The sequence below is a fragment of the Prionailurus viverrinus genome, chromosome B4 (genome assembly GCF_022837055.1).
Source record: "Prionailurus viverrinus isolate Anna chromosome B4, UM_Priviv_1.0, whole genome shotgun sequence".
NCBI lineage: Eukaryota > Metazoa > Chordata > Mammalia > Carnivora > Felidae > Prionailurus > Prionailurus viverrinus.
In genome coordinates, this window is record NC_062567.1 from 34,415,750 (window position 1) to 34,433,159 (window position 17,410).

General features: G+C 44.8%; 1 protein-coding gene across 2 annotated transcripts in view; it reads left to right on the top strand.

Annotated features, from left to right (window-relative positions):
* The first annotated feature begins 500 nt into the window (after positions 1–500).
* Positions 501–17,410, top strand: part of SLC6A13 (solute carrier family 6 member 13) — a 39,457-nt gene continuing 22,547 nt past the window's right edge. For both annotated transcript variants that reach the window (XM_047866334.1, XM_047866335.1), the window contains exons 1-4: positions 501–601; positions 3,908–4,114; positions 13,033–13,167; positions 15,740–15,880. In XM_047866334.1, the coding sequence (XP_047722290.1) occupies positions 3,913–4,114; positions 13,033–13,167; positions 15,740–15,880 (478 nt within the window). In that variant the 5' untranslated portion in view covers positions 501–601; positions 3,908–3,912. The remainder of the gene's footprint in view (positions 602–3,907; positions 4,115–13,032; positions 13,168–15,739; positions 15,881–17,410) is intronic.

Here is a 17,410-nt window from a genome sequence, read left to right on the forward strand (position 1 = left end):
GAGAGAGAGGGAGACAGAATTCCAAGTCTGTCAGCTCTGTCAGCACAAAGCCCGATGTGGGGCTTGAACTCACGTACCATGAGATCATGACCTGAGCCGAAAGCAGATGCTTAACCAACTGAGCCACCCAGGCGCCCTGAGAAATGTACATTTAATCTGCACAGCACCCAACCCAAGGGACACCTATTCCTGATGTGTGTATAGGAGTACAGGAGCACTGGGGCTGGAGAAAGGGTGGAAGGTGGGATCCCTCTAGGGTGACCCTGAGGTTGCCGGTGTGGGGGGTGGGGCGGGCAAGAGCACATGAGCTCTGGGGGAGAAGACTAGCTGCCCAGCCTCACAAGCAACTGGCCTGACCTGCCAGGGTGTACTCGCACTCCCCAGGCTGTGAAATGACTCGGGTGTGTAAGTCTGCTGCTCAGGGGGAGGGAAAGTGGGGTGGGGAGGCAGGAGGAGGAATGTGGGCAGGGCCAAGTTTAGAATTACAAGTGCAAGTGCCGCAGAGGAGTTGGAACCACACTTTAAATAGCCAGCACCTTCCCCTTCCCCCTTAGATAATTCTTCTCCCCCTGACTGGACCTCTGGCAGCAGCTGCACTAAGGTTCGTAATATGTTCTCTCTCTCTCTCTCTCTCTCTCCCTCCCTCCCTCTCTCATTTTTCTGTTTCTGGGTCTCAGACTATAGGATGGGATCACAGGACTTACAACCAAAGGATTTTTTGATCCTCCTAGAATATATGTTTCTGACATTCATGTGTGTACATGCAAAGCCTAGATGCTATATTCTTGGCTTTCTGAAACTGCAGTGGCTGTTGACTTAAGGGACAATGCGATTTAGAGAAAGAGAGCCCTAGATTGAGCAGAAAGGAAAGCTTTTTTCTCTGTGAAATGAGACAATGAGCAACTCTTTGACAAGATTGAAAGAAACTACAAATTTGAGTGCCTGTTATTCTGCTAAGTCCTTTACTTTATATGCATAACCTCATCTAATCCTCCCCACTTTTACAGATGAGTGAACGAAGGCTCAGAGTAATTAATTAACTTCTCTGAAGTTGGGCAGCGAGTGGTACAGCACAGACCTAAGATTTGTACCCGGCTTGTCTGACTCTACAACTCATGACCTTTTTGTTGCACCACACAACCTCTGAGAAACAGTACCCTAATGAGGCAAGGGACCCAGGATAGGGCTACTGTTTCTTCTAGGGTCTGAGAAGATGAAGGAGTGGAAGGAGATGGCATGCCATCATCGGAAGACACCCATCGGATGGTAAAGGGAGGCTGAGAACCGGCACAAGACGTTAGACAACCTTCTCAAAAGGACTGAGGAAGCTTGCTTCTTGGGACCAGCTGCTTGGATTTCTCCTTCTCAGTGCACACTCTTTGGAGCCTATTCCCTAATTTATCAAATAAGCAAAGATCCCTACTGTTCCTTGACTTTCTCTCTAACTTTTTGAATCCTGAAGGTAGCCCCCGCTGGGGAAACTGAACCATAGGAGAGTCTGGCCAGATGGGGCTCCCAATGAGAAAGTTCTGTTAACATGAATTTTTCTTGAGGGATACAAAAATGTCCATCTGCTTACTTCTCTGGAAAAGGGGCCACTGTGAAAAATCAGGAGAGTCATTAGAAGATGCTTATTTAGACATGCTGAGAGACGCCTGGGTGGCTCAGCTAGTTGAGCGTCTGACTTGATTTCACCTCAGGTCATGATCCCAGGGTCATGGGGTCGAGCCCCATGTAAGGCTTTGCACTGATCGTGGAGCCTGCTTGCGATTCTCATTCTCTCTCTCTCTCTCTCCCTCCCTCTGCCCCTCTTCCCTGCTCATGTTTTCTCTGTCTCTCTAAAATAATTAAAAAAAAAAAGACATGCTAATAAACCTGGGCAGCCAATTAAATCGAGAGATTTAACTGAAAGAGCAGGGACAGAGTGGGTTCAAGTCCCACTTGTGCAATTTACTCGCTATATGACCACAGATATGTCATTTAACCTCTCTGAGCTGCACCTTCTTTATTTACAAAGCAGAACTAATACTGCTTACGTTTCAGGGTGGTTGTGTGGATTAAGTGAAATAAGTATATGTAAAGTGCTTTGTAGTAGTTACTCTTTACGTGTGAGCCATAGCAGATCTTATCTTCAATCTCAGTAAGAGTCTAGAATAGGGCAGGGAAACATTTGGAACTGTGGCCCTTTATTCATTTCATGTTGTCTTCTCTACTGAAATAGATTCCCACATGTTTCATCACCAACAAAGAAAAAGAGCCCATAGTTCATCTTTCTCTTATGTTGACTTCAGAGAGAGGTAGAAAGATAGCTGGGAAGGTCAGTCCATCTTAATTCAGAATTCCAGGGCCCACTCAGCTTCTCCCATTCCTTTGGAAGGATTTCTTTTCTTTTCTTTTTTTTTTTGAAAGAGAGCAAGAGTGCGCTTGAGGCGGGGGCAGAGACAGAGAGAGAGAGAGAGAGAGAATCCCAAGCAGGCTCCTTGCTGACAGTAAAGAGCCCGACTCAGGGCTCAAACTCACAAACTGTGCGATCATGACCTGAGCTGAAATTAAGAGTTGGACACTTAACTGACTGAGCCGCCAGGAGCCCCTGGAAGGAGTTTTTAAAAACTTGCTTTTATTGGGGCGCCTGGGTGGCGCAGTCGGTTAAGCATCCGACTTCAGCCAGGTCACGATCTCGCGGTCCGTGAGTTCCAGCCCCGCGTCAGGCTCTGGGCTGATGGCTCGGAGCCTGGAGCCTGTTTCCAATTCTGTGTCTCCCTCTCTCTCTGCCCCTCCCCCGTTCATGCTCTGTCTCTCTCTGTCCCAAAAATAAATAAACTAAACGTTGAAAAAAAAATTAAAAAAAAAAACTTGCTTTTATTTTAATGTTACAAAATAAATCATGTTCTTTGATGAAAACATAGAAAATAGAAATAAGGAAAATATTCCTATAATCCAACCACTGAGCGAGAAACATTTTGGTGGATATCCTAGTCTTTTTTTTTTTTTTTAACGTTTATTTATTTTTGAGACAGAGAGAGACAGAGCATGAAGGGGGGAGGGTCAGAGAGAGAGAGGGAGAGACAGAATCTGAAACAGGCTCCAGGCTCCGAGCTGTCAGCACAGAGCCCGATGCGGGGCTCGAACTCACGGACCGCGAGATCATGACCCAAGCCAAAGTCGGACGCTTAACCGACTGAGCCATTCAGGCGCCCCTATCCTAGTCTTTTGATGCATACACTTTATAAAATGTTTTCCAAGCATGATCATATCATATGTGCTATTTTATAATTTTTCACTCCACATATCATGAACACTTTCATTTCATTACACTTTCTTCTGCAACACAATTTTTCATGATTATATATTAGTCCGTTGTATGTATGGGCCATAATTTCTTAACCTGTGTGTGTTTTCTAATTTTCTGCTGCTATAAACAATGAACATCCTCAGTGCCAAATCTTTATCCACAGTCACAATTATTTCCCTAGAGTAAATTCCTGCATGGGAGATTGGTGGGTTTGAGGATCTTTTCCGCTGTCCCCATACAGAATACAGACACTGGAGCACGTGCTAACACAGACAAAGCTGGTTGTAGGATGGCGTGGAGAACTTAGCCCAGGGGCCATGTGAACTCTTCCATGTCCACAAGCCCCAACCCAAGAGGCCCTCCCTAGTGGAAAGAATATCTATACTTCAGCATCAATGCTTCCTTCCTGAACAGTAAAGGAATATACATTCTTAGCAGGTGTTACCCAGGCTTTACCAATACGAGATGCCAAGGAAGACGTGGGTCTATAGGCAAGGGGGTAGGAATTTACTTTCTCCTGGTGCACTTATTCCCTCGGGAGTTTGCTGGTGAAGGAAGGGGAAGGCTTTCCTCCCAGGGTTCCCAGCGGTAATAGAACACTCTGCTTGTTTTCAGGTGGGATGGATAACAGGATCTCGAGCACAGCCAGCAATGGGGAGACAAAACCAGTATACCCTGTCATGGAAAAGACGAAGGAAGATGGTACCCTGGAACGGGGGCACTGGAACAACAAGATGGAGTTTGTGCTGTCAGTAGCTGGGGAGATCATTGGCCTAGGCAACGTCTGGAGGTTTCCCTATCTCTGCTACAAAAATGGGGGAGGTGAGAGCTACTGCGCCACCCCACCCGTCCCTGGAAGGAGGATGTCTCCATCTCCTGTAATTATTGCCCCTCTGGGGACTCCCACGGGTGCATAGAATGCTGGAGTTGGACAGCCCCTTACAAGTCAGTAAGGACACTGCAGGAGACTGAGACCTAGAGAGATTATGTAACTCTCCCAGGGGTCTTTCTAGAATGCTATGGCATCAAAGACATATGAACATAAGTTTGGAACCAGATGTATCAGAATTTGGATTCTGGCTCTGCTACTTACTCTCTGTGTAGTCTTGGGCAAGTTATTGAGGCCCTCAGAGCCTCAGCTGCTGTTCCTGTAAATTCAGATAGTAGTACCTGCCTTTAAGTTGCTGTAAGGATGAGAGGTAATGTGTGTAAAGTGCTTAATAAATGGCAGCTGTGTTGAAGATGATGTTGATACTGAACTGTCCTGTGGTCTTGAGACTCCTTAGTCTTTGTGTTTTCCCTTTCTCTGCTGGCATTGTGACATTCTCTAAGCCAGTCATTAACCAACCCCTACCAGTGTCATAACCTTTGATACTAGTGGCTCTGCCTTCAAAACTTCCCACTGAATGTTTGTGTGTATGCAGTATTAACTCTAACTCTTTCCTAGGGCTTTTTTGGCTTCTCATTCCTCCTATCCCTTCCAGCCTCCTAGAATAACTTTGCTACCCCACAGCAGGGTGGTAATTTTCCAACCAGTAACTCACTTTCAGGGAATCCCAGACCTCTGTGGGACGCCCTGGAGGGATTTCTCAGGTACTGAAGTGTTCTGGCTGAGCAGTAGGTTACGAATATCTCCTTGTTGATGGGTAAAGCTTATAGGTGTTGGGGCTCCCAGATCTGGTTTGGAAGTGAAGTTGCAGCCTGGGCTGCAGGAGGGGGAAGTGCAGAGGTAGGTAACTCGGGGAAATGCTGAGGGCAGTGGTTATTCTGGGGCCATGAGGATTGGAGGGTACCCTAATGTGACACCCAGCCTTGTGCAGGGGAGTTGGAGCCTCCAAATGCATTGAGCTCAGTCTCCCGGTGGTTTCGGACAGTGGAGGTGGGAGGGCCGGAGAGGAGGGTACAGAGGTCCTCTGAGCCCATGGAGCCTATTCTCAGGATTGTGGCAATTGGAGGATTGGCCGTGGAGTTGGAAGTTAATTTGTATGTTTCCAGAGGGGTGGGTATGGGCTGATGCGTCCTTTCTCCCCAGGGATTTCTGGCCAACAGCCTGAAATCACAGGACTTTGTTCTGTGTGCCCTGTGAGGGAAGGAAGGAGGTCTTCCCACTTTGAACCTAGTCCTGGACACTCCACACGCTTCCCTTCAGAGAACTGGGTGGAGGGACGAGGTTGGTCCAGGGAGGAGGAGGAATCTGGGGGCTAAAGCTGGCCACTGGGACTCTATATCTGGAGCCTAGTAACCAGCTTAGCTCCTCACATGGCAGGAAGATTAGGAGGTGAGCGGCTTTCCCCAAGCCTCTCTGGAATTGGGTAAAGGTTGGCCTGGGAATTAGCAGGAGTGGCACGAAGAGGTGGGAGGGAGTGATATCCAGGTCTGGCGCAAAACCGCTGGGCTGAGAAAGGTGAAGCGAAGGGAACCGTAATAGGAGCAGTGGGGGGTGTGGGCTCACCCTGTTGAGGGAGCTTGTCTGGCAGTGTTTGGATCTGAACTCTGCCTTGGGACTCTGTGGTGGGTCTGTGTAGGCCTGGGAGTGTGTGATATTGTCTCCAGGGGAAATGCAGGCCCAAGAGGAGAAAAGAATCGGGGGCCCTTGGTTCTTGCTATGGGCTTGTGAGGGAAGAGGGTGGGTATGATGGCTGTGGCTGCTTTCTCCCTGGAGAGAGCCTGCCTTCCAGCATGCTGATTCAGATTGAGAGTGGAGACATTTTCAGGGGTCCCGGATCCAGTCAAACTCTCGGTTTAATCCCTAACACTGCCACCCACAATCTCTTCCCTTGATCAAGTGCAGGGTCTTAGGACTCCTCTTTTCCTTGATGGATGACAGCAGCTGGAGGGAAGTGTTCTGAGGGGCTTTGGAGCTAGAGACTGATGCCCAGGTTTGCTCTGAAGGGCATGAGTCACCCAGGGCCACCGGGGGAATTAATGGAAAGCCTCCTTTGCCAAGGTAAGGGGGACTAACCGAGGAGATGTGTGCTCGTGAGAGGGACCTAGATATGCCTGGGTTTTGGGGTTCCCAGCAGCTTAACCTTTCTGTCACCACTCAGCCCCCTTCATCTCCCAGCAAAACAAAGCTCCCACAGAGAATGGGTCCCCACACTTCCTCTTCTCACCCCCTTGTCTGTCAAGGAACAAACTGATGCCTCTTTCTGACCCTTTGCTACCAATATGGGGAAGGAAGGTGAGGAGAATGGAGACCACTTACATTGATTTGACCCTTTTCCTCCTGCTTTAGTGATTTTATTTAAACCCATGGTCCTCCAACTGGGACCTGGACTCCCAGGGGATGAGAGGAATGTTCTGAGCAAGTTCTGGAGAAGGATGCTGGGGTCCTCTGGGGTGTATCATGCTCAGGTAATGGACCCTATCGGCCTGCTTCTGGGCTTCTGGGCCCTTTCTTCAACTTCCTAGCTTTAAACAGCTACTTTTGTGCTTGGGGCAGGAGGGGAAGATAAGCTTGGCCCTTTATTATTATCAATATTTGTCTAGTGGTGAGGTCAGAGATTAAAAAAGTCCCTAAAATATAATTTTAGTTCCAAACTTAAGAAATACAAATGATGTCTTCTTGGGTTCCTTCTAGCTTTAACATTTGGTAGATCCAATTTGAAGTGAGTTCCAGAGCAGAGAAAGGGCTGAAGCAAGAAGATGATAGAAAAGCAGGTAAACTAGTTAAACACTAGAGTTGAAAACCAGAGAAGCTGAGACAGTGATTAAAAGAAGCCCATCTAAAATCAGAAGAAACTGGTAGGCTTTTCAGAGAGATGGATGAGCAAGATGCCTGCCTCAATCATCTCCTAGCTGAGCACAATCCCTGCTGTCCGGGACCTGTGGCCAATCCACCCCCAGATATCTTTTTGGAGTCTCCAGTCTCAGCCAGTTGCCCCAGCACACAGCCCACCAAGCCCCGACCCTGCCTGAGTCATTCAACAGCAGTTACAGGGTACAAACTATCTGCCTAGAATTATTCTAAGCTGTTGGGCTACATCTACAAACAGAACAGAACAATTCCCTGTCCTTGTGGGGCTTACATTCTTGAAGAGGGAGCCAGACAATAAACAATAAATGTAGTAAATAAGAAAATTATATAGCATATCGGAAGTTAATGGGTGCTGTGGGAAATGACCACTAGAGCTGGGAAAAGAGGATCAGGAGTGTTTGTGTGTGGAGGGGGCACATCGAGAACATTTGAGTAAGCTTTGCCAGGAGTGAGAGGGCTGGTCATGTGGATATCGAGGGTAAAAGTGCTCCAAGCAGAGGACACAAAAGATTTAATAGTAGTAAAGCAAGAAGCTGACTGGCTTATTTGAGGAGTTGCAAGGAGGGGAGTAAATAGAAGCTGAGGTCAGAGAAGTAAATAGGACGAGGGTGGCAGATCATGTAGGTCCTTGTCAGCTATTGTAAGACTTTGGCTTTTGCTCTAGTGACATGGGGAGACAGGGCAGGGTTTTGAGCAGGAGCGGCATGATCTTACATTTTAAAATAATCTCTTTGGCTGCCGTTGAGAACTGATTGTACACGAGTCGGGGCAGAAGCAGACCAGTTACAAGGCTAAATATTTCGGAGTCATCCTTGAGTCCTTCCCTCCCACTCCCAGACTGTTAGATCTACCTAATTACCCAGATTCTGGGGGCTTCAGAGCATGAGTCTTCAGCTGGAAGCTCTCCAGCTCCCTGGACTCTGGCTGCCAACAGACTTGAGGAACCCAGAGTGCCTGGGACTGGAGACCCCACATGATGTATGCAGAATCTGACACCTCTTGTCACTTCCACTGCTGCTGCCTGGGCTTAGCGGTCCAAGGATTGCAGACTGAGCACTGCGAAGGAAGGAGTTGCCATTTACTGTGATGTGGAAGGCCATAAGAGGAGCAGGTTTTAAGAAGAAAATAAGGAGTTGACTTTGGGGAACACTGAGTGGAGATATCTGTCAGATATCAAGTGGAGATTTCGACTAAGCAGTAAAACATATGAGTCTGGAGTCTGTGAGAGAGATGTGGATGGGAGATATAAATTTGAGAGTGATTAGAATTTTGATGGTGATAAAAGAGAGCAAGGACTGGGGGGAAGGGGAGGGACCATCAGGAGACAGAGAAGGAGAAACCAGTGAAGAAAGATGATACCAGGGTGATGAAGTGTTTTGGGAGGCAAGCATCAAATGCCGCAGATAGGTTAAGAAAGATATGGAGTGAGAATGAAGTGTTGGCTTTGGTGGCATGGAGGCCTTTGGTGACCTTGTAGGAGCAGTCCCAGTGGTATGGCGGGGCAAAGACCGCTTGCAGTGGGTTCAAGATAATGGGGAAAGAAAATGATTAGAAATAGGAAATATGGGTGATTTGGGCAAAACTTGGGAGTGGGCAAAGTACATTTCTGCTGTCTGTATTCTCCCTCCTGGGGAGGGATAAGCCAATATGAGTGTCGCGTAGTAGTGACAATGTGCCCGTATGTCTGGCGGTGGTGGGGATGGGTCTCCTGACTGGAGAAGTGGCCCAAGAACTATTTCTCAAGCTCTCCACCCTCATTTCCCTGGAGGGAAAAGCAAACATGACCTTCCACCAGGGCCTATCCCTTAAAGTTCTAGCCATGCAGATGAAAAGTCTCTGGATAACTCAAAAGGCATGATGTTGGGGAAAGGTGGTAGGAGAGGGTTTTGGCAAGAGAATTCAACTCTACCACAAGGGAATTTAAGTTACTTGCCTGCCAATCTCAGCCCAGACAAAAAGACCATCTGCCAAACATTTTATGCTTAATTCCTTTTCTTTTTAAAGATTTTATTTTTAAGTAATCTCTACATTAAACATGAGGCTCAAACTCACAACCCCAAGATCAAGGGTCTCATGCTCCTCTGACTGAGCCAGCCAGGCGCCCCTATACTTAATTTCATTTTTTTAAAGTATGCTCCACACCGGCTGTGGAACCCAACACGGGGCTGAACTCACAACCCTGAGATCAAGACCTGAGCTGAGATCAAGAGTTAGACACTTAACCTACTGAGCCACCCAGGCACCCTCACCCTCCACACTTAATTTCTAAGTCCAGGTTGCTGAAAACCAGGGGCAGAGGTCACTTGTGCTAAGAATCGTTGGTTTTTGCTAGTCATAGAACAGCAGCTGGAGATCAGTTACCTTGTGCGAGGACAGGTGCTTCCTTCTTCCTTGTACCCCGCCTCCCCCCAAGCCCTCTCTGCTTCTGATCTTCAGTCCCCAGACACCCAGATCCTGGTGGCTTCAGAACATGGGCCTTCCGCTAGGATCTCTCCAGCTCCCTAGACCTGGATGCCAGCAGACTGAGTTTCTCAACACCTGGGATGCCTGGAGACTGCATGTAAGGCTACAGCAGAATGTCCCGCAACTGGATCTCTAGGAATGGGGATCTTAGAGGAGCAGGCTGTGGGGGAAGGGCAGCTCTAGACCATAGGGAGATGAAGGCAAAGAGGATTAAATGGTACCTGGCCTCAGGGAGAACTGGTCACCTTGCTGTTGCTTGTCAGTACGTAGGAACAGAGAGAAGAGAAGAACACTTTTTTCCTCCATGTAACAGTAATAGCTATTTTAGTAGTGTGTGATTATTTGTTACCATTTTCAGTTAATTACTCACCCCCCAGGAGTGGCCAGATTAGTGGTGACTGCAGCACATAACTGTTCATGTATGCTCACTGCTGTGTTGCTCATGTGGAATCTCATCTGTTTATGTTTTAAAATATTAGCTGGAACATTACAGATGACACCACAGAGTGTGCTGCTTTTGTGAAGGGTGGCCTACAGAATGATTCCCCTCTAGGTTGGGCATGTGGCCTCTCCATCTCATGGGGGAACAGGTCAGGACCTTTTAGAATTTGGAGAAGGAGACTAACCCACAGGAATAGGGAGCAGGTAACTGAACTCCATCCTCCACCTCTAGGACTAGCTCCATCTTTTAATGGTGGTGACTGGGGCTGTGGGGAAAGAGGCAGGGGGCCCCCAAAGGACTCCCCAATCTGCACCTGGCTCCCTCTGGGTCCCATCTCTCTTCTACCCCTTCCCTTTGTAGGACTAGTGGCTCTGCTTATTGAGTGTGAACCTTGCCCCTTGTGGCCAGCTGCGCACGTGCTCAAAGAGGCAGAGGAGGAGAGGCATAGAGCTGACCATGGAACCTACTGCAGTTAAACATTGGCTTGATTTATTGGGAAAGAGCAGGTAGCATAAAGATAGGGAGGTGGGGCTTGAGCTGGGCAAAAATTCTCTTTCTCTCGGTCTTTCTGTCTCTCCCTCTTCTCTCTCCTTTTTTTCTGCCATGCTTTCAACTCTGAGCAGTAACTGTCCATATCAGCTACTAAGTTCTGTCTTCCCTTATTTTCCTTTCCTACTCAACAAGTCTTGGGTTGACTTATGGACTTATTAGGCTGAGGTGTTTATGATCTTTATTTCTTTGCCCTTCTGGTAATCAGGTGCCTTCCTCGGTGCCTGACTTATGGATGTGTAGACTACAGGCCAGAGATTTGAAAGGTGAAGGACTGGAGAGCTCTATTCCCCATTAACTTTCATTTTAAACCGTTTCATTTCCTCCATCCCCAGGTCTTTGGCAACCACCATTCTACCCTTTAATTCCACAGATTTGGCTTTTTAATTTTTATTTTAAGTTTGTTTGTTGTTTTAGTAATCTCTACACCCAATGTGGGGGTCGAACTCACAACTCCAAGATCAAGAGTCACATGCTCTTCTGACTGAGCCAGCCAGGCACTCCAAATTTGGCTTTTTTGGATTCCATATATGAGAACAATCAGTATTTGTTATTCTCTCTCTGAAAATGTAATGTCTTCGAGGTCTATTCATGTAATCTCAAAAGGCAGGATTTCCTTTTCATGTGTTGATATTTAAAGTGCATTTCTTTTAAGCAACATGTAGCTGAACCTTGTTTTTATTTTGAAGCCAATCTGACAATCTCTGCCATTTATTTGGGACATTTAGACTATTTACATTTAAAGCAATTATTCATACAGTTAAATTTAAATAAAATTATCTTGCTTTTTGTTTCCTACTTGTCTTATCAGTTCTTTGTTCCCCTTTTCCTATCCTTCTGCTTTCTTTTGAATTAATTGAATATTTTTTATTATTCCATTGTTGGCTTTCTTCCTTTGATGACTTATTAGCCATAAGCCTTTGTTATGTTAGTTGAATGATTGTTTTAGGTTTTGTAGCATACATTGGGGTTTTTTTTAATGTTTATTTTTGAGGGAGAGAGAATGGGAGTTGGGGAGGGGCAGAGAGAGAGAGAGAGAGAGAGAGAGAGAGAGAATCTGAAGCAGGCTCTGCGGTGACAGCACAGAACCTGATGCAGGACTTGAATTCATGAACTGAGAGATCATGACCTGAGCTCAAGTCAACCAACTGGGCCACCCAGGTGCCCCTGTAGCATACATCTTCAATTTATCACAATTCACCCTCAAGTAATATTATACCACTTTACATATAAGAACCCTACAATAATACATTTCCATCTCTCTCCTCCTGACTTTTGTGCTCTTGTTGTTACACGTTTTACTTTTTCATCTGTTATAAACTCCACCTTACATTGTGTAACCAGTCAGTTAACTTTTCAAAGAGATTTGGGTGATAAGAAAAAAATTCTTATATGTTTACTTGTGTATGTAACATTTCTAACATTCTTCGTTCCTTTGTGTAGATTCATATATCTCTCTGGCATCATTTCCCTCTGGCTGAAGGTTTTTCTCTAACATCGCTTGTAGTACAGATCTTTTGGTGATGGATTCTTTCAAGTTTTGCTTGTCTTAAGAAGCATTACTTCACTTTCATTTCTGAACAGTATTTTTATTGGGATTTTTATATTTCTATAAAAATTCTTGAGCTTTGCTCGGGACCAGTGAAGTTATTTGATACTTTTGGGTTTTGCTTCTAAGATTTGTTAGGGAGAACCAGAGCTGTGCTCAATCTAGGGCTAATCATTCCCCACTTCTGAGGAAATACCTTCTCTTCCCAATGCCTTGAGAATTCTGGGACTATCCAGTCTGGCTAGTGGGAGCCAGCACTCTTCCCAGCCCTGTGTGAGCACGATTACTCTCAATCTTTCTGAATGGTTCTTTCCCTTAGTTCGGGTCATTTCCTCCTATGTAGATGCTGAGTGGCACTCAGTTGAAAGCTAGAAGGGGACTCTCCGCAGATATTTGGATCTCCTTCTGTGTGCAGTTCTCTCTTCCCTGGTACTCTGTGAACTGCCCTATCTACCTTGCCAACAGATAGAGGTCCACAGTGGAGAAAATGCCAGCATTTCCAGAATCAGTACACTTGTCTCAGCCAATAATTATGAAAAACAGAAGGAGAAAGGATTACTAAAGGGAAATCTGATTTCAGTCTGCTAAAAGTCTCTCTCTACCATTAAAAGCAGTCATTTCCTTGGAAAAAATTATAGTCTGTGGGCTGTGTTAATGCTCCTGGATGTCCATTATTCAATGAGCGCCTTGCTGTGGCCACAAGTTTTGTGTAATTAAAGTAATAATTGATGTTCGATGGGGAGCAAGCCTTGGTAGGTATAGATTGAAACTTTCAGTGATAAAAAGGGCTCGTTAGGTAACTTGGTGACTCTTGATTTCTGCTATGGTTCCAGATATCTGGACAGATGTCCCCTGCATTTTGCATGTCCTGCACCCCTGGGGATTCTGACTGGCAACGTGGGGTGGTGATGGGAGGAGATGAATGTGGACTATGAGGAGGGTGGTGCCAGGTAATGGAAAGCCTGTTTCCCACCCCACAGGTGCCTTTTTCATCCCCTACCTCATCTTCCTCTTTACCTGTGGCATTCCTGTCTTCCTCTTGGAGACAGCACTGGGCCAGTACACTAGCCAGGGAGGCATCACAGCCTGGAGGAAGATTTGCCCCATCTTTGAGGGTGAGTAGCCCTGTGCCTGATTCCAGGATATCTGCATACATGGTTATAAACCTTATTTGGAATGACTGGATTTAGTAGCCGTGCTACTAACTTGGGGTATATTAGAAATCTGCCAAGTAGGTCATGGAAATCTTGGGTCAAAGATCAGAGTGAGAATTCATCAGAATGGCAAGCAAAATGTCACAGACTTAAAGACTTTGTGTCTTTATGTTAAACCCCCCACTTGTGGATTTAGGGCTGAGCTAATCCCCTGGTCTCTGAGAGAATGGAGAAGATGGGGGTGAAGAAGGGGAAAAAGGCTTTAGGTTAAATAAGTAGAGTGCAAAGCTATCTTAGCTATATAGTTTACACATGCATAACAATGATTTTGTATTTTTCAAAGCATATTTAATTAATTACAAAACAAATAAAGAGAATTTTAAATGGCAAAAAATATCATTAATAATTCTACTGTCTTGACACAATTGCTATTTAGACTTGAGGGTGTTTAATTTCAATATTTCTCTTTCTATAGGATTTTCTTTAAGTGTCTATTTTGAAATAATATATAGTCACAGAAAGTTGCAAAAATAGTATGGGGAGGTCATATGTACCCTTCACCCAACTTTCCCCAAGATGTTAAGATGTTACTTAACTATTAAAAAATATCAGGACCTGGAAGTTAACGTTGGTACTATCCACAGACCTTATTCAGATTTCCCCAATTTTCCAAGCACTCATTTATGTGTGTGTGTGTGTGTGCGCGTGTGTATAATTCTGTGTTATCTTATCACATATGTAGATTTGTGTGACCATCACTACAATCAATATACATACTCTTCCATTATCACAAAGATCTCTGTCATGCTACTCCTATGTAGTTACACCTACCCCTTCCTGACCCATCCTTAGCCCCTGGCAACCACTAATTTGTTCTCTATATCTATAATTTTGTCATTTTGGGAATGTTATATAAATAGAATTGCGCAGTCTATAGTCTTTTGAGATTAGCTTTTTTACTCAGCATGATGCCCTTGAGATCCATCCCAGTTCTTGTATAAAGAGTTCGTTTATTCTTTTTTAATGCTGAATAGTATTCCATGGTATGGATGTACCACAGTTCATTTAACCATCACCCACTGAAGAACATTTGTGTTGTTTCCAGTTTGGGGGGTTTATTTCATTCTTTCTGTCTCTCTGAATAGAGCTAACATATCTGTTAATCTGGAACATACACGGTTTATGTTCCCACTTTTCAGTTTTTCCATCCTCTACCCAACAATTATTTTATTTTATTTATTTTATTTTATTATTTTAGAGAGAGAAAACACATGAGTGAGGGAGACAGGGAGAGGTTGAGAGAGAGAGAGAGAGAGAGAGAGAGAATGACAAGCAGGCTCCACGCTCAGCATGAAGCCTGATGCAGGGCTTGATATCACAACCCTGGAATCATGACTTGTGCTGAAACCAAGAATCAGACATTCAATCAACTGAGCCACCCAGACGCCCCAACACAATAATAATTTAATGATTGCATAAACTTCAGTTGAGTGGGTATATCATAATTAACAGTTCTCTGTTTGGGGCTTTTTAATTATTTTCAATTACTTATAACATTTTTATATTCTGCTATCATGTGTATTTGTTGAGATAGCTTTCTGCCTCTTTTTGGGGAATTATTTCTTTGGGATAAATTTCCAGGATGAGGATTGCTGGATCAAATGGACAATCAAGTTGATGTCCCTTGGTCTAGCTTATTAAATTGTTCTATGGAAATGTTATATTGACTTGCCATGTCATTAGATATGAGTAAGTATCTTTCCCCCTTATCTTTAATGACTCCAAGGTATTTGTGGTTCCCAAACTTGTCTGCAAGTTGGAATCACTTGGGGATCTTCAAAACATCCTGAGGCCTGTATCCCATCCCCAGGGATCATGATTTAATTGGTCTGGAGTCTGGTCTAGACTTTGAAATTTTAAAAATATTCTCAGGTATTTCTAATATTTGGACAAATTTGGAGATCACTGAGTTACATCATTTGTAACAAATTTCATTACATCTGGCTATACAGAAAGGTACCTCATCATTGTTTCCTTTTGCATACCTACAATTATTAGGAAAGATCTATTTGTATTTCTTCTTGTGTGAATTGTCTATTCCTGCTCTTTTTTTTTTCCCCCAAGTACGCTCTACCCTCAATGTGGGGCTTGAACTCATGACCCTGAGATCAAGAGTCTCATGGTCTATGAGCTGAGCTCAGCCAGATGCCCCTGTTTCTGCTCTTAACATGTGTTTTTATATTTCAGAAATATATCAGCCTAATTCCAGGGAACATTAACTATTGAAAATCAGGGAATTTTCAGAACCGGTAAAGAAGAAAATTCACAGGAATCCAGGGCACAGCAATGGAAGGCAGAGAGAAAAGTCTCTCCTCACCTGCTGGGGAGATTGAGGAGAGAGTCAATGAGCCTGGACCCAGCAATGTTTAAGGGCCCTGACAGTGGAGTACAAACCCCCTCCTAAACTGGGAGGGGTGGCTTATGAGAAATCTGTCCACTGTCCTTAGCCCAATTCTGCAGTTTTCCCCTCCAGGCATCGGCTATGCCTCCCAGATGATTGTCATCCTCCTCAACATCTACTACATCATTGTCCTGGCCTGGGCCCTCTTCTACCTCTTTAGCAGCTTCACCATCGACCTTCCCTGGGGAAGCTGCCACCATGAGTGGAACACAGGTAAGGTCATCTCTAGAGAGTCCATTTCTAAACACCACATTAGCCAAGACTGAGATTATCCTTATGTCCTGAGTATCCCCAACCATAACTTGGCACACACTAGAAGTCTGTCAAGTAGGTCATGGAAATCTTGGATCAGAAGTCAGAGTGAGAATTCACCAGCATCACAGGAAAAATGTCACAGACTTAAAAAAAAATTAAAAAAATGATAATGGGGGCACCTGGGTGGCTCAGTTGGTTAAGCGTCCGACTTCGACTCAGGTCATGATCTTGTGGTTCGTGAGTTCGAGCCCTGCGTCAGGCTCTGTGCTGATGCCTTGGAGCCTGGAGCCTGCTTTGGATTCTGTGTCTCCCTCTCTCTCTGCCCCTCCCCTGCTCATGCTCTGTCTCTAAAAAATAAATAAATGTTAAAAAAATTTTTTAAAAATAATGCATTCAACTCATGTATTATGAAAGCATGTGTTATGCAAATAGAATCGATTCCTTTCTATGTAGTTTAGCCATTTACTTATTTCAATTTGAAGTATGATTACTTAGGTGTATATATGTATTGTTTGTCCATTAGTTTTGTTTCTCATGGCTTCTTTCTGATACTATCCTAGGTCTTTCTAACTCACAGGTCATCTGGACTTAACCAGAGAATAAACTGTTTTGTATGTCTTCATTACAATTTGTAACAATTAATTTCTCCTGTGCTTATAAGATTGCATGTGACTCTCTCGTAAGACAACAAGAACTACCTATGGCCATAGAACTGCTGAGTCTATTTGACTGAAAGTAACAACAATTAAAAATCTCTAGTGCCGTCCAAGAGAACTTATCGGTGATAATGACAGTGTTCTCTGTACTATCCAGCGTGGTGGGTGCTAGCTACGTGCGGTTATTGAGGACTTGAAATGTGCCTAGTGTGTGTGAGGAACCAAATTTTAAAACTTGTATTTAATTTTAATGAACTTAAACACGAACATCCACATGTAGCTGGAAAATACCCTATTGGACAGCACAGATGGAGAGCTGTCCTGCTTGGACCCTCAGCACTACAACTCTCAGTGCTGATCCGTCACCAAGGCCCTATATGTGCCATGATTAATTTTTTGTTGTTATTCAGGTAAGGTAGTCAGTTCTGAACTGGAGTCTGAGTCTTTTTCTTGCCAGGGAGGCACATTTTGCAATGTTTAGCAAGGCCCCTCTTGTCCTCAAACTTTTGATCCCTTCCTAGGCATTCTTTTGCTGATCTCTGCCACCTTCATTCCACCATTTTGCAAGTGAAGAGTCAAATCTTGGAGCTTCCTCCCCTGATGCCCCAAGATTCAATAGGTTTCCTTTCTTCTTGGCCTTTAAAGTTAATTTATTTTTGAGAGAGAGAGACAGCAAGCGAGGAAGGGGCAGAGCAAGGAGGGGCTTGAGTGAATCCAAGCAGGCTCTATGCTGTGAGTGCAGACCCAGACACCAGGTTCGAACTCATGAACCATGAGATCATGACCTGAGTGGAAATCAAGAGTTGGCTGCCCAACCGACTGAGCCACGCAG